Here is a 22090-nt window from a genome sequence, read left to right on the forward strand (position 1 = left end):
CGTAGTCAAATCAAACTACGAAGAACTCTTGTTGATTTAGGTAATCATTTAGACCATACCTACAAAATTCCAAAAATAAAATACGAGAAGCTCTGTCGTAGAATCCCATAGAGAATAAACAAAATGGCCGAATATACTCAACGCTTAAAATAAGCGTGTATTTAACTGCGCATCATTCCAGGCTGAATGTCCACTATTATATGTACAAAAATGACAACAAACAGAATGACCAGGAAGGAGGTTAGGGCCAGCCACCTTGTTGGTAGCACGACGGGCCGTGAATCTTTAAAGAGTTTCGGTCAAATTCCACCATTCGATTCAAGTAGGCCAAGAGATGGCGGTGGGTACCATTAACTAGCTGCCTTTCCGTAGTCTATCATGTCAAAATTAGGGACGGCTAGGACAGAAAGTCCTTGTGTAGTCTTTCATGAATAACAGAAAAAAACGAAAACGTTTTATTCCGTCTTTATTATTTTGCCTGAAGTTTCGGACAGGACTTACTCGTCACCTAAGTAACAAAAGTTGCAATAAATGTCTCGCTTCTGGACTCAAACTTTTTTCATATTTCTGTTTATTAGAATCTTTTGCACCTAAAAAAAGTTCGTGCAAATGAATAATGTTTTAAGCAGTAAAGATATTCAATCATTACAATATTATATACCAAAATTATCATTGCACTCCATGAAAGAATAGTATTTTCTCATAACAAGTAGTATTTAACGTGATTTTTATGCTCTGTGCATAAGTTGATTTTAATTGACATATAACGACGCTGAAAAACACTTTCCGTACCCCGGTAGGTCAGCAAAAAGTTGACGAACTTATAACTTATCCGGGGTTCGATTCCCCATGGTGGACAGAGCTAGCGCAAATAGTCTGTTGTGTAGCTTTGCACTGAAACAAAACAAACAAATGAAACACTGTATAACAACAAGAAGAATAAGTAACTGGTATTAACATTCAGCAATATTTCGTGAAAAACAAAAGTTAAGATGAATTTCTGGGTACATTATATTGTTTGAAGCTTCTGCTAATCAGGTGTAAGAACAATAAAAATGAACGAACAGTAATTTGCTACAATGTTATCCATTTATGATATTTTTTCTTTTGTCTGATAAGAAAACTTATTTAAACTTTTTTGACTATCCTAAATAATTTTAGAAGTCTAACATATTTTGATAACTTAAACTGTAAGATTAATCTAGTATTTTATTGTTTTTTTTATTTTCAGGCTTATTTCGAAGAGACGACCACCTAACGCAACCCCGCCCATATTTGAAAAGCCCCCAATAGGCGGACGATTTATTGAAGGTGGTGATGCTAACTTTGAATGCCGTGTGCGGGGAAACCCGCCCCCTGAGGTCACATGGTCCAGAAGGGGTATGCCAATAAAGAATGACCAGAGGTTGGTTCGTTTCCATGCTATTAAAATTACTTCAAATTCTATTTTAATGACTTATTTTTCAAGCGCAGGCATTATTTTAAGTCTTCTACGTTGTATCGTAAAGAGCTTTTTTTTAGTCTGCCGTAGTGAACCGCTGCGAAATTATGATTTGTATTCATTCAGTATTTTAGATCAAGGTGGTAAAATCGCCAAAGGCTTTAGTGTATATTCATGTGTACAATGTAGTTCTGCAAATTCAACTTAGGTCCTACCACATATCTTAGTAATATTTAGCCCTCTAGTGGCTGTTCAGAACAACTTCACAACAAACCTTTTCCATAACTGGAACATTTCATTTACACATCACGAAAACAATTTAAACTATTCTAAATTATATATGCCAGATAATAAACTTCTTTAATAGTATTTTTTACACAAGTATAAATGTAAAAAAGTCATACCATAAACCTGTTCAATGGCATATTAGGTTTCACTCTTACAAAAGTATAAGTGAGGGAAAAGATGGTTAAATCCAAAGAAAGTAGGGTAAACCATTCTCAAAGAATTTTATTTTATATCCCCCCCTCCCTTGGTCATACGTTAAGTTAGCTACAGCAAACGTTTTTACCTTCTCTAATTATGTTAGTATATTGATTTCTATACATGTATACGTTTCTAATAGTAAAGTCGAATATTGAAAGTAACTTAATACCCCCAATCTACCCATCTTCAGGACAAAAAGTTGAGATTTTTCCATAACTAACTTAGTTTGTATTTTCATATGAGTGAACTAGTATTTACACATTTATATTCAAGTGATTTCAACTGAGGGATTAAACAAGGCACATAATATTTTTTTGTGTGTGTAGCACATAGTTCAACAACAAAAGTGACATTATTTTAGTTTCATTAAGCCTCATTCAAAATGTACACAGTATACTATACTTGACTTAGGTCACAGCAGATGACTTCCTTGGTGGATCGGTGGTAAGTCTGAGGTCTTATAACAAGCTTACAACATTGAAAATTAGGATTTGATGCCCATGGTGGACAGAGCATAGATAGTCCATTGTGTAGCTCTGTGCTTAACAACAAACAAACAACAAAGCAGATGAAGTTTTACAATCTTACTTTTTTAAACATTTCCTTAGACAAAAAATTACAAGATAATCTCAGTAAGAACTTGCATATATATATATATAAAAGGTTGAATTTAGTTTTAAAGCATAAAAAAACAACACTTTGGCAACATTTAACATTTGTCACACCATCCAGGGGCCTTTAAAAAGTAATTTATTATTAAATTCATGGATTTATATCAAACTTTATTGACCTGTAATGACTTTCACTTGCATGTTAATTTTTAAAAATGATCACCAAAGTTGTGTTGTTGGAAAACTCCGTTACTAATTGATCATAGAACGGCAATTTTAAAGCTTTTTATCATTTGCAAACACCACCAATTCCGATACGATACCTTACCTTTTCTCACAAAAAGCTTTCTCGACTTATATTGCCATCTATCGGCGCAAGTTTTCTTTCGCCATTAGCGTTGATACTCCTACTTACCTCTGCATACTAACATGCAGCTACTCTCCATCAACAGGAGTGCGACACTATTCCGATCGTAACTAGCGCCCTCTATAATCTTGCAGCTGATAACCACTTCTCGATTGACAGTTTATTGAATAGACGTGTTTTCCTTCGTGGTTTGATTCACTTATCCACAAGTTTTACTTTCTTAATTTTTCTACTTTAGCAGTTTTTCCTCCCACCAACATAATTTTTTGTTTCACCTCCCTCCTCTGTCAGGTCTTACCTGCTCCACTTGAGTTTTGAGCTATGGAATGTCTTATATGCAGAAGCTAATCCTCTCCTTCTCCTACTGCACGAGAGGTTTTCTCTCTTTTGGAGACATGGGCTTCTGTTAAAGCCCTCATTCCTCTTGGTTACACCCTCATGTGTCATTGTCAGTAGGTTTTGATAGACCAATGGATCCCTTGTATGGGATCCCTTAGATGCCTTTCTTACCCTTCCCCCCCCTCCCTTATAAACTGACTTCGACTGGTGGTTAGATCGGAACAATACTACAATGGATGTACCTCTTCCTCCTCCTCATCCAGAATGTCACCTTTTACAGATGCTTCTTTTTCCGGTTGGGGTGTATCTCGACACTCAAGAGGTTTGAGGTGATGGTCTCTTTTCGAGTCCTCTCTCCATATTAATCTCTTGGAACTTCTTGCTGTTTGTTGGGCTTTCCTTCATTTCCTATGGGCTCTTAGGGGCCAGTTGGTGATAATTAACTCCAATGTTTTTCTGATAGTCTCGTACATCACCAGGCAAGGAGCACTCAGTCAACAGACCTCTGTTTTCAAACATTGGATCTTCTGTGTTGGGCTCACTGCCATCCCATTACTTTGTTGGCATGTCATAATTTGAGTGCCCTGAATTTGGCCACGAATTGGTTATGCCATCCCAACATGATTCTCTCTTCTGGAATGGTCTTTGGATCTATCCATTTTGTGTGTTCTGTGGAGTGTCCCATGGTGGGCAGAGCACAGATAGCCCTTGTGTAGCTTTGTGCATAATTAAAAACAAACAAATCCTCATCCTCTGGCGGGAACAGTCGATGCTATCAGTCAGAATTAATCGAATTAGTACCTGTATGCATAGCCTCCTATTTGTCTCCTCCAATGTGTCCTTGCCATACTTCAGACCACTCTGTGTAGTGTCCTGCTGGTAGTTGCGTATTGGCTGGATCACATGGGGTTTCAATTACTGCACTAGTTTTTAGTGTCACCTCTCTTTCTCTTCCTTTATCTCTGACACTTCTCTATCAGCCACACTCTGGTGTGCATCATCCATATGTATCTGCACTCTATCTTCATGTGTGGCTTTGTCCGGTCCATTGCCTGCAGGGCCTGATTTTTGCATGTAGCTTCCATTGTTTTCCATCTTGTTCATTCTTCCTCCATGATAGCTTACTTATGTATGTGGTACATGTACTACTTTTGGTCAATCCTAAGGGGTTATCCTCCTTCCCATCCTACTATTCGTCATTTACCATCCCTTTTGCCTTGGCTTTTTGAACAGAGCCTTTCAGTTTCCTCTGTTGTGGGCTATAGGGCAGCATTATCTGCCACTTTTTGGTTTAATGATTTTGCATGTGTTTTCCAGTTGCCAGTCTTCCTTCCTTCTGTTTTTTCGTCCTCCCCACCCTGCTTCCCTTCTTGATTAGCACCTCTATGTTGTTCTCCATGCTCTTCCCAGTCCTCCATTGGACCCTTTGTCTTCATGTTCTTTATATCACCTTTCCTTGAAGTTTCTATTCCTGCTCTTGTTGCCATGTGAACATTGTCATTTTGATGTGTTTGAGATTGATGTTTGTCGTGTTTTGTTTTCTTAGTTTCTATATTCTCCTCTTTCTTGATCATCCCTTTATGCTCAAGACTTTGGCTGCTCGAGAGGGTACTTTTCCCATCACACTCATTTCTCTTCCTTCCTTTTCCCATTGTTATGACCACTCCAATCCTACTCACCTTCTTTGCCCAGTCAGAGCTCTCTGATGGTATATGACACATACTGCTCCCTTTTATGGTTCCTGACCCATTTGTTTTGAACATGAAATCCTCACCTTTCCTGTGACCTTTTTCCCATTACCCTTCTGAATTGAAATTGCCAGTTAATTTACCTGGTGTTTTTCTTCCCTTTCTCCAGATAATTGTTACCTTTTCATGTTTTCTTCCAATCATATCCTTTACCTTACCATGTCCCTGGCTGTACATTTCCATCTTCCCTTCAGAGACATCATCAATGCTGTAACTATTTATCTGTGAGTGGTAAGTACTCCATTCATTTTCTTTTTCTTTGCAGGGGTCTTTATTACATATTTGGATCCTGCTCTGTGGCAAGTGTTGCCTGACCAGGTATACTTAGTCTTAAATTTGCACTGTATGATCAGTGATCATATACCATGGTAGATGACTGTGATGTTGAGTCTTTTCTTACCATAGATCTGATGTACAATTCCAGACACCACCAGGTGTTGGTTGATTGAATCTGTCGATGTGATTTCTCTGCTTTTCAAAATAGGGTATCATGGTCACCCATTGCACTGTCTCTGGTGCTACGGTTCTCCAGACTCTCCAATACATTTTTTCCTTCCTTCTTCTAGTGGAGTATTGGAGTCCTCTTCACTTAACAGTTTCTAGCCTTTGGGGTGGTGGACCATGGAGGTTTATCCTCCTGAATGCACACAATACCACTCAGTGGAGAGTAGGGCAGTGGAATTATGCTGGTGTAGGTGGCATCACCCTCTTCCTACCACAGACCTGATGTTTAATTCCAGATGCCACCAGGTGTTGGATGTAATACTTCACCATATATTGCAGTTTGCCCCTCCAGCTGAGGCACCCTCCTTCCTACCATCTGCCAGACATCATTTCCCAAGGATCAGACATTGATTGAAGCTGGACCAGCCACATAAGTCTTCACACGTGTTTAGATGGTACCCTCCTCCTACCATGGACTAGACAATAAATTCCCAATGCTGCCAGGTTTTGGACTCAAGATGAAGCCCTAAATATTGTTCCCTCTTCCTACAATCTACTGGATGTTTATTCCCAATGAATCTGGTATTGGTTGTAGCAGGATGAGACATTTGAATTCCTGCATGTGTAAGGCTGGGTTCCCTCCTCCAACTGTGGACTAGATGAAAAATTCCCAATGTCACCAGGTTTTGGGTTGGAGAGGAACACCCACCTGGGCTCTCCACCTTCCTACCATCTGCTGGATGTCGGTTCCCGGTGGATCTGGTGTTGATTGTGTTGAAGGTGCGCACATGCAGAGGTGGGTTCTTGGTATGGAAGCTCCTCTTCCCTATTGGTACCTGTTTTTGAGGCGAAAAGTAGAGGACTCTATTTCTACTGCAGACCTGATGTACAATTTCAGATGCCAACAGGGGTTGGTTGAGGTCAAACTCCCATTTATGGTCTGTCACACTCTATCCACACTACACCAGAGGGTACCATTATTTCTGTAATTTTTTTATGGGGTCCTTCCATGTTCCCCCTCTTTTTGGTGACACATTACTAAAGAGTGAAGAGATGGTGCAGTCTCCCACTGGTGTGTTGTTTTTAATTCCTTCTTACACCCCATGGGTTACATTTGGGCACCTTCTAAATAGGGATCATCGTCCCATTGGCCCTCTTAAGGTACAGTGTGGGATTCTAGCTTTTTGTGAGAGGAGGTAAGATATTGTATCTGAAGTTAACATTTTCCTAAACTGAAAATGTATTTCCAACAGATAGTTATCTCCTCTCACATTTTCCACCTGTCTTCCTCACTTCCAGTGTGGTTTGTTGAGATCTGACCAATCTTGAAGTAGTTAACAGCTGCAAGATTAGAGAGGGCACTAGTTATGATAGGGGTAGTGGTGCACTCCTATTGGTGGAGGGTTGCTGCATAACCATTTGCATACTAGTATGCAGAGATAATTGGGAGTATCAAGGCTTGTAGAGAGCGAAAATTTGCACCAATAGAGGACACTATAAATCAAGAAAGCTTTTTGTACAGAGAGAGGTAAGTATCTATTGGAAATACATTTTCAGTAGAAGAAAATGTTAACTTTCTGTGTAATCAAATCCCAAATTTAGGGTCAAATACACTTTACAAAGAAGGGTAGTTACATAGACTCAACTTACATTTTCATATCAATCAGTTCTATGAACACTTATATGAAGAACAGAATGGGCACATTAAATGTTATAACTTCTATATAAATAAAAGTGGATTTATGTATTTTTTCATGTTCAAATATTACTTATTAGAGATGAAGAAAACTGATGTAATTATATACTTATACATTCAACTAACTAAATGAAAACAGCATTTTCCTGTATTTCAATTAACTATTGTGTTTTATTATTTAGAAAAATGAACAGATAACTGTTTTGTATAGTATGACCTATCATGCATTTAGTGAAACTTGTAAACCTATAAATCTATATTGACATATCTTGTTTAATTGCAAGGAGGGAGTCTATTATAAACTTTCTGATTGCTAGTTTGTCTATAGGATAAACGAATGTTTAAACCTTGTACAAAGTGCATGATTTTGTCCTCTCTTAAACATTTTACTACAGGTCCACATAACTGAACTAAACATAATTAATTTTTGAAAATAAAATAATTATAAATAAAACATGAAGTTGATTTTTAACTATTTATTTTATTTATTACATGTGTAACTTATATATTAAAATACTTGGTGTGTTGTCATTCAGATCTCCTTATCTGGCATTTCAACCCATAATAAAGGTATATATATATGTATATGGAGATCTAGTAAAACTTATATATATATATATTTATATACATTAATATATTTTTTTTAATAATATATATGAACAGTCTAATATATAAACAAGGAGTCTATCATAAACTACTTAATATATAAACCCAATGCACAGGTAATTATATCAGCATATAAGAGTTAGATCTAGATCATGGATTCTAATGGAGGTCTAGTATATGTGAAATGAAGTTTAGATCTGGGCTAGTACTAGGCCCTAGAATATATTCATTACTATACATTTGGTATCACAGGTTAAGTTGAATCATAATTCATAGGGCACAGAGAATCTTGTCAAGGAATGAATCTATATTATAAAATTTGGTTACTTCTTATTTTATGCCAACATGTAATATTGTTCCAAGATCTAACATTAATTTGACTAAAACACCAGCAATCAATGTTTTGTCATGCAGGGAAAATGTTCAGTCATGATACAAATCTGAGTAAACATTATATTATCAATATAGTTTGATATACATTTTGTGTCTTATACAATAGAGAATCTAATTAAAATATTGTTTCCTTTTTACTGGCATTCACACAATTTATTGTTGATCACCATATACTGCTCCTTGTGTTATATGCCACGTTTCCTTTGATTGAGTGTGTAGTTTCACATTCTGATAACTTGACAGTGCTGTGATAGCTATGTTACTCTAAAATACCATGAATTGAACCTACTCTTATTTTAGAAACTCCCTCGTTTATACTAACTGTATGAAAATACAGCATTTTTCCCATGTTTTAATTAATCATTAACATGTTTCATTATTTCTGCCTTTTAGACGCCAAGTTTCATATAACCCTGACACTGGCGTGTGTAGTCTTCACATCAGAGGGCTCACTGCAGAGGATGATGGTGACTACACCTGTACAGCAGTCAATTGTGCAGGCGAAGCCTCCCTTACTGTCAGTATTCAGAGAGAAGTTCAAGGTACAGTAGGCATTGTTTTCAAAGTTCTCGAATCATATTAGGTTTTAATGCTTTTCTTATTTTATGACTTTAATTTATTCAGTATAAAACTTTATTCTGGATATTGTTATATTTGAATGTTTGTGATTTTACCTATTTTTGTTTTTATTCATTCTTGAATGCATTGTTAACTTTTTATGTAATAATTCATAAATAGTCCATGTTTGCTGCAAATTTGGAAATGCTGTTATGCAATGACATGTAATGCACTTATTTTGCAACTTATTGAGTCTTGTTATAGGTCTTCAACGATATTGTGTTATGAAGTATTTGTCAATTGCTCTTTGTAATTGTGTACAGAAAGTTAGCTGTAGTGTTAGACTGGAATGTTTCTCATAATAATAATACTAGTTTGATTGAAAATACTATCAAAATTCTATATAAAACAATTTTGACAATATAATATCAAGAATTTTGATTGAACTGAGTTTCGTATATTAATGTTTAAATACTATATCTTGTTTAGTGAATATATTAGCTTTTTTAAGTTTTAAGATATTCAGTTTTATGATATAAAGTCAATAATAGTACTTTAGATCAGTTACTTCTATGTAAACAAGTTGGGTATGGTTGGAATTATGGTTATTATGAGATAAGTAACCTGTTATAATTTGTCAAATATTGTTCTTAAGGGAGCTGTGCTCTCAAATTGTGGATATTACAACAAATTAATTTTTATCTTCAATTAATCATCAAGTTATTATACCTAAAATTCTGTGAGCCATCTGTGAAACCTTAAAATAATTTAGTGAAAAGACCATTGCCTAAGAATGCATAAAGAAAGGTTGGTGTTGTAGGATCTCTTTACCCCATGAAAGGTGAAACGAACTAATAAATAATATGCTTTTATCTTTATAGGTCAGGTTTACAAGCAATCACAGGAAATGTTCAAGACACATCAGTTTACACAACAAACAACTTTTCAGCGTGCTTACCAAACATTTGGTCAAGAAAGGATTCAACCTCCTTTTGATCAACAAATGATTCAGTCAGAACAAGAAGTAGAACCAGGCAGTCCATTCTATTATGGTGTTCCTGAGGTTAGTAACTAGTATGCTTTACTTGCAATACTATATTGTACTGGTTTTATGGCCCATTAGCTTGTTTTTTATTGCTTTTTTATTACACTCTTTTGTTAAACAATACTTTACGAGTTCTTTTCAAATCCTTAAGTAAAGCTATCAAATAGCTTCTTTCTTTACAATCTTCCTAAAATAAACCAAACTTATTCAATACTTGTGATGGGTCCAGCACATATAGCCCACTGTGTAGCTTTGTGCTTATCAACAAACAAATAGATTATAGTTTCTCAAAACCATTATATTCATTTACTTTTAAAAATAATGGTGATGTTGTGGATAGTGTGTTTCAAGTTTGCTTTCTTATATAAAATGGGGTTACTTACATGGCCAAGTGTATAAAATGAAGTCACTCAATGCAAATACAGCTTATCATAAAGAAAGGTTTGTTGTGTTAATAACTTTGTTTTTCTTTACTAGAGGGTTTGTTGTGGCCTACATTGTATCTTACTGAATTAATTATGTGATACTTGTAGGTTCCAAAAGGTTTCCGCTTGTTCACAAGTTTGCCATTTACTTAATGTCATGGTGGTTTTCAAGTTCATGTTAGAAAAAAATTATACTTTTGACTTGACTTTTAGAGCAGAGTTTATCAAAATTATCATGAAAGGAGCAAAACATTAATAATGTAAATATATTGTTTTTAAGTTATGTCACAATAAGGACGATTACTGGGGTATTCTTTGTTATAGTAACATAAAGTACATAACAACAGTGTAAACTCTTAGTGAAGTGTTTATAAAGATGATTTTGAAGTACTCTTAAGTACACTGTTTTTTTCCATGTAAAGCTTCAACATTGTTTTAGATACATTTTGTGTATTTGCTTGTAAAGTTTATATTTCTTTTTAACTAGAATTTAAATACAAATAAATTTTGATACATTTCCATTTATGCAACTTAAAACCTTTATTTAATTAATATGAATTATCAGGCATTTGCTTGAAACTGTTCTCATTGTTGCTATTCTTGGTAATCCAGGGCTTTAGAGTGGACACATTTGAATACCGTCTTCTACGAGAAATTGAATTTCGAGAATCCTCCGCCAAGCGTCAACAGGGTGAGCTGGAACCTCCACCACCAGCAGTCATAGATACATCAAGACCACCTACTGCACCTGAAATACTTCAGCATCCTCGCAACAGTAAATTGCTTGAGGGAGCTGATGCCACATTCCAAGCAAAGATCTCAGGCAATCCCAGACCCGTTGTATGTATCAGTTTTCATCCTTACAGCCAAAAAAAAATTCACATTAAGTGATATGAACTTAGGGAATCCACTATAAATTCTTCTTTATGAATTATGGGAAATATCAAAGGTTTTGGAAGCTTCATTTGAAAAATATTAATATTGGGAATAGAAATATAATTTCGAGTTAGGAAAATGTGTGAAACTAGAAGTGCTTTCTTAGTCAGTGCAAAAATCTCAGTAATAGCTTAAATATTATACTGTATCAGGTTAATTTGATTCTGAAATTAAGGTGACTGATTTTTTCCTGTATTTTAATGTATAAAGTATTGTTGGATTGATGTGGTACTTTGTTAAGGTTCACTAATTTAGCATACACTTATTGCTTTCTGAAGAAGTTATATAACTTAGTCACTCTATACATGCGACATTTTGTGTTGAATCTATTTTTGGGTAATAAAAAGTCTAAGGATTTTGTCTCCTTTTTTTTTGTTTTCATATTCAGTTTTAAATACATGAGAAATATTTTGAGAATATTGCAATTCTACAATAAAAATAAAGTGATTTAAGTTCATTTAGAAGGAAAAGAAAAGTGAATTTGTGAACTTATTTTGTTTTATTCTGTATAGATCACTTGGTTCAAGAATGGTCAGAAGATTGTTCAATCCCAGAGATATACCATTCACATACAGGATAATACAGCCACTTTACATATTCATATGGTTCTCCCAGAAGATGCTGGATATTACACATTGTTGGCAGAAAACCCTTCAGGCCGAGTGGCATGCTCTTGCCATCTAGTCATTGAAGCCATGGGAAATGTCAGTGAGACCAGATATACTAGCAACCAGCGGCTAGAAACTTTTGATGGACAACAGAAAGGGTAATTTAATTTTTATCTCAAAACTGTAAGTCATTCATAATTTTACTTGAAAAGAATTCTACAAGTGAAATTTTTGAACCAACTCCAAACAATTTTTTGTGTTATATGCTGGCTTATCAGTAAAATTATTACATAATGTTTCTTAATTTGCTTACTTCTTCCAAAAGACATTATTCAAAATTTCAGTAGTTTTTCCACATGATGGCATAGCATAACATTTTAAACTTATTAGTAATGCATTTGTATGTTTTAAATTTTTATGATCAGTAAATTATAATTCTTAGAGAAAAAGATTTTGAAGTTACTTTTGATTGATTTATGCATATTTTTACTGAAATAATTAAATAATAAATTTTTTCCTGTAAATTTGATGTTATAGAGTATGTATCAATGACTTCTGATCAGAGCAAACTACCTACATAGATCACAAATGAAAATTATCCCAGTAAACGATGTAACTAATTAATTTAATATACTGGTTTAACTAGGAATATACAATTTTATAATGATTGAAATGCATTGTTCATGAGTTTGATTCTCTTGCTGCTATTGATATTTTTGGCCATAATCCAGTTTTTCTCATGATAATCTTATATACGTTTCTATTTTGTGAAAACACAGTTCTGATATATTGTAAAAATCTTTAGACACTGTTTTACTTACATTTTGTCATCATATGATTACAGAGAACCAAGACAAGTCAGACCTATTCGTACCAGCATGGTAGAAAATGATGTTGAAATAACTGCTTCCAGAACACTTAAACCTAATTTTATCAAAATTCCAACACAAAAAGAAGTGACAGAAGGTAAAATGGTCAGGTTTGATTGCAGAGTCTCAGGCCGACCTTTTCCTGAAGTGTTGTGGTTTCACAATGGGAAACAAATTATGGATGATGCCACACACAAGCTTCTGGTCAATGAGGGTGGCATGCATGCCTTGATGATCACTGTAACTAATCGAAATGACTCTGGAACATATACTTGCATTGCAAGAAATAAAAGTGGAGAATCTCGTTTTGAAGTAAACTTGACTGTGATAGGTGAGCAAATGTTTTTTATATACTTGATGAAATATTAGCTTCTAATATGGAGTTAATAGTCCCCTATATAATGTTGTTTTTGTGTAATTAATGTTATATTTCTTTAATCTTAAAATAAGCAGCATATAACGTTATTTGTGTTGGTTAGAATCCATTGAATGTGCATGAAATAGAGTTAGTGTTTGTATTATATTGTTATGAAAGTATTTGACATATACTTGTCAAATTTATCTTGAAACAGAAGACAGGTGTTACCCAGTTTTTCCAAATGTAACTTGAAAGTTTTAGCATGAGTTGAAACTTGCAACTATTATAAATTTACTAAAATTCGTTGGTTTACTAAATGTTTCCAGTTTCTTAAAGATTATATTATGGTACATTTACACTAAAATGATGTTGTTCACTACCTAGGTGATTAAAGATAAAGTTTTTATCCTTATGTCTGTACATATGGCCAGAATTGGGTTTAATTTAGAATGATGAAAGTTGGTATATTTATTGGTATCTTCAGGTTCTAAAAACCACTGTAATAACTAAAAACGGCATTATACTATTAAGTTTCATTTGGTTATTGTCAATTTCATAAACTTCGAAACTTTCTTGATTGACTACAAAACAAAACACTTTGATTTCCTTATAGAAAAAGAACAAGTTGTTTCTCCAAAATTTGTTGAAAGATTTCAGTCTACACATGTTAAAGAAGGGGAACCTGTGACTTTACATTGTCGTGCTGTTGGAATTCCAATACCTCACATCACATGGCAGAAAGATGGTGTTCAGATCTATTCCAGTCCACCAGAAATGGTCATTGGTGAGTATCTAAATATTTCTTTTTAAAACCTTGTTTTTAAATTGTAATCAAAGTTGAAAAATAAATATATATCTATTTATAATATGTGTGTATAATATATACATATATATATATTTTATAATCAAGTTTAGTAAATTAGAACTGTTTAGTACTTTAATCATCTTTAGCAGTGTGTTCTCTTACATTTTAAATCACAAAATTACATTAACCAAGTTGTTTAAAGATCACAAACAAAACGTTAATTTAAAATGCTCAACTAGTGGATGAATTAATGAAATGATATTGATAATAACACTTAGTACTGGTGATATTGAATATGTGGTGATTTGGACAAGCCTTAATTTCAGATAATTTGTATATATGTCTTAAAATAAAGCTGTATTGGAGCTTTACTGAGTAGGATGATTTTGGTATGTACTCAAACTCTGGTATTATTTTGCTGAAATGAAGATATGGTTGTTAGATACAATTATTTCTATAAAGAAGTCATTTGCAAATATTAAGTTACTGTAGTTAATGTATATGTATCTTATCTTTTTGTTTAACAGAAACCCAAGAAGGAAGCTCTAGCTTATACTTCAGTAATGTCACAGTTAATGATGCAGCATGGTATCAGTGTACAGCACAGAACCAAGCAGGAAGCACTGCCACTCGTGCACGTCTTTATGTTTCTAGTGAGTACTAGATTAGATTGAGTGTAGTTTAGATCCTGCTGTAAACTTGGTTTACCCAATTCAAATAATAAATTCTAAAGGTTTATAGGTGATTATCTTTTATGTATTTATTGTAATGGGATATTGATTTAGTAAAAGTATTAAAATCCTTTTATTAGCAAAATCTTCTGTGTATTTTTAGCTCTTTTCTAATTGTCCATTATCTGTCTAATATATGTATCTGTCTATTGGATTGAGAAAAAAAAAGGAGCCGAAAGAAAGTGAGAATTAAAGCATATATCACTTTTCAAGTAGACTGAAGTAATATATGTTTGGGTATATCTTCATATTTGTGTAATAGCTTTCTAGTTGAATTTTACTTGAAAATTAGTTTCTTATTTTAATTAGGTGAGCCTCAATTAACTGGTGAACCTTGGAAGTTAAGCCTACCTAGACCAACAAAAGTTATACGACCAGAGTAAGTTCTTCTGTCATTGGATGCCTTTGTATCTACTATGACTCCCAACTTCAAATAATTTACAGACTTACTTTAAATCCTTATAGGTGACTTCATATAAAAAAGGTTCTCTTAAATATTGTTTGAATCAATGAAATCATGGAGTTATCATTATATTAGTAAAATACAATAAGTATTGCTGTAATTTTTAATTATCAAATTGTAAATTACATTAAAATAATAAGTAGCACACAATATTAAAATATGTACACAATTAAAAACATTTTAATTAAGATCAATCTATGACCATTAAAAAGTTGACTCTACATGTTTCGACATTGCAAAATCTTCTTCAGGAGCAAATTGCAAAATATAATCATGTCTTATTTATACTTTTTTTTTGTTAAATAGGCCATGTGACCTATGTACAGGTTTACAATTCCCACATGAACTTTTTAGAGAAGGTTACCCCACATTTTCGTTTTGATTCAATGAAATGGTAAAAAAGAGTATCTCAATTTTTGCTTGGTTATTTTTAAAATTATGTACACTGTGAAATGTATGTATACCAATATATTTGTGTGGATATGGGTGTGAACCTATCTGATTACTATACATTTTTTAATGAAGTGATTGTGGATGATTTTAGCCAAAAGTATGTTTCTCAACTCATGAAAAATATTTTCAGTATTATCCACATGCTTTCTACAGCTTATCATGGTAATCAATCTTGATTCTATTGTAGGAGTTCCCCACCTCGTGAGACCATCTGGTTACGTCACGTTGAACGTTCCCATCCCCATGTTTCTCATGAGGAAGAATCAAGACCACCTCAGAAACCAGCATTTACCACTCATCTCAGAGATTTGCATCTGCAAGAAGGAGATCGAGCCAGTTTTGATGCTCGTCTCATTCCTATTGGTGATCCTTCCATGCAGATTGAGTGGTTTGTGAATGGACGATTTTTGGAAGCCAGTAAGTATTAAATAAACATTAATAAAGACATAATCTCCCTACTTGCTCCATAAACATAATTAGGATAATATAAATTAATTTGAAGTTAACATAAGTTAAATATTACATTTTATCCATTACAAAGATAAACACTTGTATTATATTAAATGCTTCTTTTTTACCATTACAAAGATGAGTAGTTGCATTTATATACGTTTTATTTTTCTATTACAAAGGTAAGCATTTTCTTTGAATTTAAAGTTAAGTCAGCCTTGGGAGAAGTAGCAGAAAAAAACCCAAAAAACAGTTTGATATATTCTAGCTAAAACATTTTTATCCTACCTCTCCTAAAATGTTTTTGTTCATGTTATGTTTGTATCCTTACTGTTTAAAGAGATGGGAACAAAATTCATAAATGTATTATCCATTTGAGGCATGATTGAAAATGTATTGAAACTTCATGTGGTCTACTGGGATCACAGACCATTGCACATGTGTTGGAGAGTAGCTATAATACATTTTAGTTACCTTTCGTCAGAAAATATTGGAAACAAATAATTTGAGTATTAGAAATTCATAGCAATTTCATTCTTTTAGCCAAACAGTGACAGTTCAAATACCATTAATTTCCTTAGTACCAGCTATGGACTAGATACAAAAACTGTAAAACCTAACAAATCACTGTTTCACTCTGTAATGGTTCATCAAAATTCCGAACTTTTGTACATATCTGTATTTATGTTGATAATACTAACACTTATTTAGTTCACATGATATTACACTAAATTACAGAAATCACTGAAACACAGTTTGGAACTGTGAGTTATATAAAAATTAGCATTAACTTGTTCAATATTGTATGAGTAGTCTAGTTATTATCGTTCATCTAAGGTATTCCATAGTTTTGGACTTGAAAAAACTTTACTTCTCTTTACATTTACTTCTTTTTCACTACACTATTATACTAAAACTTTCCAGAGTTCTTTGTGAATGTAACTCATAGGTTACTTAAAGTAATGCTAGAAACACTAAAAACAAAAATTCATAAACTATAGCAATCCATTGTGTCACTGAATTTGCTGATTCATTAATTCATTTAATTTTTTTTTTAGGCAGGATAACTCTAAATGACATAATTATTTTTGGTAATAATTTCCTAATTATTAACATTAATGTTGATAATTAGCTTTTATTTTGCTTATTTTGTTTAAATATTTATAATCACAATTCAATTTAATAAAAAAAATTAAATAATGAGAGATATTTTGGTTAATTTGTTTATTTTGAATTATACAAGGAAGGTAAGCAAAAATAATATGGTTATTTCATGAAAATAAGATGCTGAAACATTTTAATTTTTATGAATACTTAATTATGTTTGTTATATTAAAAACAAATATTAGGGCAAACTTATATTCATAAATAGATTTACATAATTTATATTTAGGTTAAAAATAGCATTAGCAGTTGATTGAAATCTCACCTGCCTACAAATTTATATCTGTAATGCTTGTATTTATTTGTTGAAAAACTAGTATGATTTTAGATTGTGTTTCAAATTCTTGAAAAAATAGACATGTTAGTGTAGGGGCTGAAATTTATTATGAATTATTTTGATTTGTTTGTTGATTGGGATGACATTTTGGTCCTTATACTAAGGCCTGGCATCAACATGGCAAAATATCATTCTATTCAAGAAATAAGACAAGTGTAGTCCATTTGAAATCAAAATGATCCAATGTCTATGTTACCTAAAATGTCAACAAAAGAAGATAAGAAGATATATTAGTGGACTTCTCTATTTACATGTGAAAATATATTATTATATTATCTGTTTTAATGCTTCCAGATCAGAAAATCTGAATGGAATTGTGATATGGAGGTATTATATTAGCTTCATAGCTAACGTTTTCAGGTTCTAGAATCCACGAATTTTTAATATAGATATGATTATGCATATAATTAAAATATAGGTAATGATAAATTCTTCAATCTCAAATTCTCAGGTTCTAGAGTGATGACCATTGAGAGGTTTGGCTATGTGGCACTGACATTACTACATGTTAATGTTGAAGATGCAGGTGTTTATCAGTGCCGAGCAAGCAATGAAGCAGGAGAAGCTATTACTACAGCAACTCTTCACGTGAGCCGTAAGTTTTCATCTCTGTTTTTCCTCTTTACTTGCTTTTTCAAGTTGAAATTTGCAATGTTACAAAACTTCACATTTTTCAGAAGATGGAGATTCAGAAGCTAATAACATGTAATGAATAAATGGTAAATGTATTAGAGACAATCAAGTTTGAAATATTAAAATTGTGTGTGTACAAATTAAGAGTAGTGATAGGCTAAACTGCTTAGTTTGCTCTCTCCTTTTAAGAAGTTCTGCATCAGCTAAGTCATTTCTTTCTAATGTTATTAAATACCATATCTCTTTGTAATTCTGATCTTGACATATAATGTATATTGTTAATATGTACTTTGTAGTCACAAAGTTTTTAGGTGGATATAAAGATGAAATTAAGACTAATTTTTGGCCATGATAACTTATAGCATAAACCAGTAGAATATATATGTATAACTTATACTTATTAATTTCATTAATTTATTTATTAGGCATTCTTACATCTAATGGTGATTTGGTTGTAATTATAAATTTGTCAGGCTTACACTAGTCAGATAAATTTCAGAACATTGGATAATATTATTATGTTTTTGCATTATGACCTTAATCTCAACTAGTTTGGGGTCAGCTGGTATTTTTTTTGTAAGCCAAGAATGTTTTTTGCATTACGACCTTAATCCCAACTAGTTTGGGGTCAGCTGTTTTTTTTTTCGTAAGCCAAGAATTTGTACACCTGGGTGGCTGGCCCAGTTGACTTTCCATATGTATCTCTAAGGATTTTGTGGGAAATAAAGTTTGGTTTAGATTTAATGCATTTTGGTACCTTCTGGAAAGTAGTAAGAAATGAAATCTTGAAAAGGCAGGGGTGTCAGACACCTATAAAATATGGAGGGGGGGAAATTAACCACTAATGTTTATTGCTGTCCATCTTACCGGCACTGTGTTCTTATTCAGATAGAAAAATATCTGTAGAACATACTTTTCTTGGTCCAATGTCTCTTCTTAAATGTCGATGCACTCTGCATTCACAAATACATTTACCATTGAAAAATGAACAATATCTTCTATTATTTGCAGAAATACAAAATATTGTACTTAATTTTATTACATACTGCTGAGTTTACTCAGGGCCTATATATATCTATAAAGGGAACTCGCAACTCAAGGATTCAACAACTACATACAAAATGTTTCCTAAATAATACCTCATGTTAGCCTCAATTACCTCATGATGCTTATATCACCAGGAAACATGAATTTTGACTTAGAACTACTATATCATTAAACAATGATATATGTTCTTCTACTATCCACCTATTGGTCTTGATTTTACTTATATATATTATTTATTATATTATAACATGACATAATTACCATATTCATCATCATTCACCTAAATAAACAGGAAGGACATATATTAGTGGACTCTGTCCATTTTTGGACCCTCATGTCATAACATCATTGGCTCACATTAGCAATCACAGCTTTTGTTATTCTTATGTCTGTGACTTTAAATACTATACTTTCCTCCATATTTTTAAAGTTTAAACCTACTTTTGATTGTTTAAACTTAAAAAATAGTCATTTTATTAACAAAACGAAAAAAAAAACGTGGATAAAAGTTCAGAATTACATGCTACTTATATTACTAAAGATACGATATAATGTGTATTTATTATACACTATACTACATTTTCCATGAAAACTTTGTGCTATCATACAGACATTTAATTTCACATTTAAACTGCTTTAGTTAGAAATGAAACAAGCTTGAAATTAATTAACATAATTCAATGTCAATAAGATGGAGTAGAAAGGTATTAAACTTATATTGAAACATTGATTTAGATTATTAGAACATATCCTGAACAATATATAGCTGTTCCAAGTAGACATGTCTGTTCTTTTGAGAATTTAGCTAATTATGTGTACGGTCTTTATTGACTACTGTGTATTGTGTAATTTTTGTAAACATATTTATTTATCAGTTACCATCAGTTAGGTTTTTTAATTGTGTGACAATAATGTGTTGCATGCTGTTCCATGTTTCAGTATGCCTCTGTACAGGAAAACATCAGTAGTGTCTGCTTTTGTTTCAGTTATTGCAAAATTCAAGTTCTGAAACTAACACATGAAGTTTAACGGTGAAAGGAATATTCTAATTCAAATGCTAAGAGTAGAAATAGAAGAAGAAAATATTTAATATTTGTTTTGTAGGTCATCAGAAATGTAAGCCTTTTACAGTTGTTTTTTTTTACTGGCTCTGTTAATAAAAACACATGGAAACAAGCTCAGGAAAACAGCAAAAAAGTTTTCATATCTTCATTCAAGCTGACCAAATCTTAGAGAATATATATATTTCTGAAATTGAGTTTTCACTTTCACAATTACATCAGGGGCAAAACTATAGAAATGAAACATTGAACATTAACAACATTTCATTATTTTTAATATAGATATGACATTGTTACTTCAATGTGCTTTACATTATACCAACTTCATCCCAAAATGTATTCACTATAATAAACTAAAATAAGCTTGATATAATATTTGTTCATGAGAATCAGACTTAAGTTTATTTTAAATATTAGAAAATGCTCTTGTTTAATTCAGATTTGTACTCAAAATAAAGTGAGTACCTTACAGTTCAATAAAAAGAAAATGTATGAGTCATGGAATTTTTCTATGCAGTATATTATATACTGCTCTGTCATATTATTATCAAGAAAAATATTTTAAGGACCAAAGGTTAAGGTTTTATCAGTCCAGAAAAGAGAAAGGAATACAATATTTCTGAAAAAAAAAGTTAACATTTGCTTTTCCTGCAAAGTCATGTGATGTAGATGTTTGAAATTTAAGTAACCCATGTTAATGTATGTGAGTTTTTGGCTTAAAACCATGTTAATGCATTATGGAGTAAATAAATAAATAGTTACACACACGCACATATATATATATATATATTTTTTTTTTTCTTCACAGCTCGTGCAATGATTGAAAGTAAAGTCCAACACCCAGAAAGCTGGGAAGCCATCCAGCAGTTAGAAGACTGGGAGCGTTATAAACGTTATGAATCAGTTGAGGAATCTCTATGTGCAAATAAACCCGTTTTCATCAAACCGTTGAATAATCTAGACAACTTACAGGAGGGAGGATTTGCACACTTTGAAGCCCAAATAACGCCTGTAAATGATTCCACCATGACTGTTGAGTGGTATTTCAATGGACAACCACTGACAGCTGGTAAATTGAAATCTTCACTAAGATTTGTATTTGTATAAATTGCATTGAGTATTTTTTTAATATTTATTGTTTATTTTGTTTGTTCTCTCCATTTAGCAATAGTTCAATAATTTTTATTCTTTAATGTTAAAAGTTAAGTGTGTATTTTTCTTATTTTAGTAATTTTGTGCATGTATTTGATTTCACACATGAGAAACTTAAAAGAATTACTTACAATGGCAGTGAAAGCTTTTATTTTCACATTCTTGTTGAATATTTAAGAGTTTCTGTATATAAAGTACAAATTTCTTTGTTAAAGATGTAACACAACGTTTTTGGGCAATGTGGGACCTATTAATCCATCTTGGCTGTTCTATCCTTGAAACTAAACTGTTAATAAATTAATTTAAAAAATCTTAAAGCCAGCCCTTATCATTCATATACTTATCAAGCTTTTTCTTAAACTCACTTGAATTTACTGCCTCCACAACATCTGAAGGCAACCCATTCCAAACACCAAACACCCTGTTAGAAAAATATAACTGTCTAGGCTGAAGATGACTCCTATCCTGCCAAAATTTATATTTGTGTCCCCTAGTCTTACTGTTCTCACTGTTAAGAATGAAAAAAGATGATGCATCAACACTATCAATTCTCTTTACAATCTTAAACACCTCAATCAGATCCCCCTAACTCTTCTTTTTCCCAAGTACCATTCTAGTAACCCTTATCTGAACCCTATCCAACAATTTAATGTTTTTCCTAAGGTACGGAGCCCAAGACTGAACACAATATTTTAAATGTGGCCTGACCAGTGACCTGTAAAATGAAATTATAACCTTTTTAGACTTGTATTCAGTATTTCTGTAGATACAACCTAAAATCCTATTTTCTCTACCACTAGCAACAGCACAGTGACACTGTTAAGGTTATTCCCATCCAAATTATACTTATAATTCAAATTATGA

At 32.7% G+C, this 22090-nt stretch overlaps 1 protein-coding gene across 1 annotated transcript in view; it reads left to right on the plus strand.

Moving 5' to 3' along the window:
- LOC106462582 (titin-like) overlaps positions 1–22090 on the plus strand; it is a 454586-nt gene that overhangs the window by 240100 nt on the left and 192396 nt on the right. Inside the window, 12 exon segments of the mRNA XM_022390129.1 lie at positions 1232–1405; positions 8525–8673; positions 9571–9752; positions 10772–10999; positions 11608–11861; positions 12548–12903; positions 13544–13714; positions 14263–14388; positions 14776–14845; positions 15570–15799; positions 17785–17928; positions 20883–21143. Of these exon segments, the coding sequence (XP_022245837.1) occupies positions 1232–1405; positions 8525–8673; positions 9571–9752; positions 10772–10999; positions 11608–11861; positions 12548–12903; positions 13544–13714; positions 14263–14388; positions 14776–14845; positions 15570–15799; positions 17785–17928; positions 20883–21143 (2345 nt within the window).

The sequence above is a fragment of the Limulus polyphemus genome, unplaced genomic scaffold (assembly GCF_000517525.1).
Source record: "Limulus polyphemus unplaced genomic scaffold, Limulus_polyphemus-2.1.2 Scaffold46, whole genome shotgun sequence".
NCBI classification, from domain to species: Eukaryota; Metazoa; Arthropoda; class Merostomata; order Xiphosura; family Limulidae; genus Limulus; species Limulus polyphemus.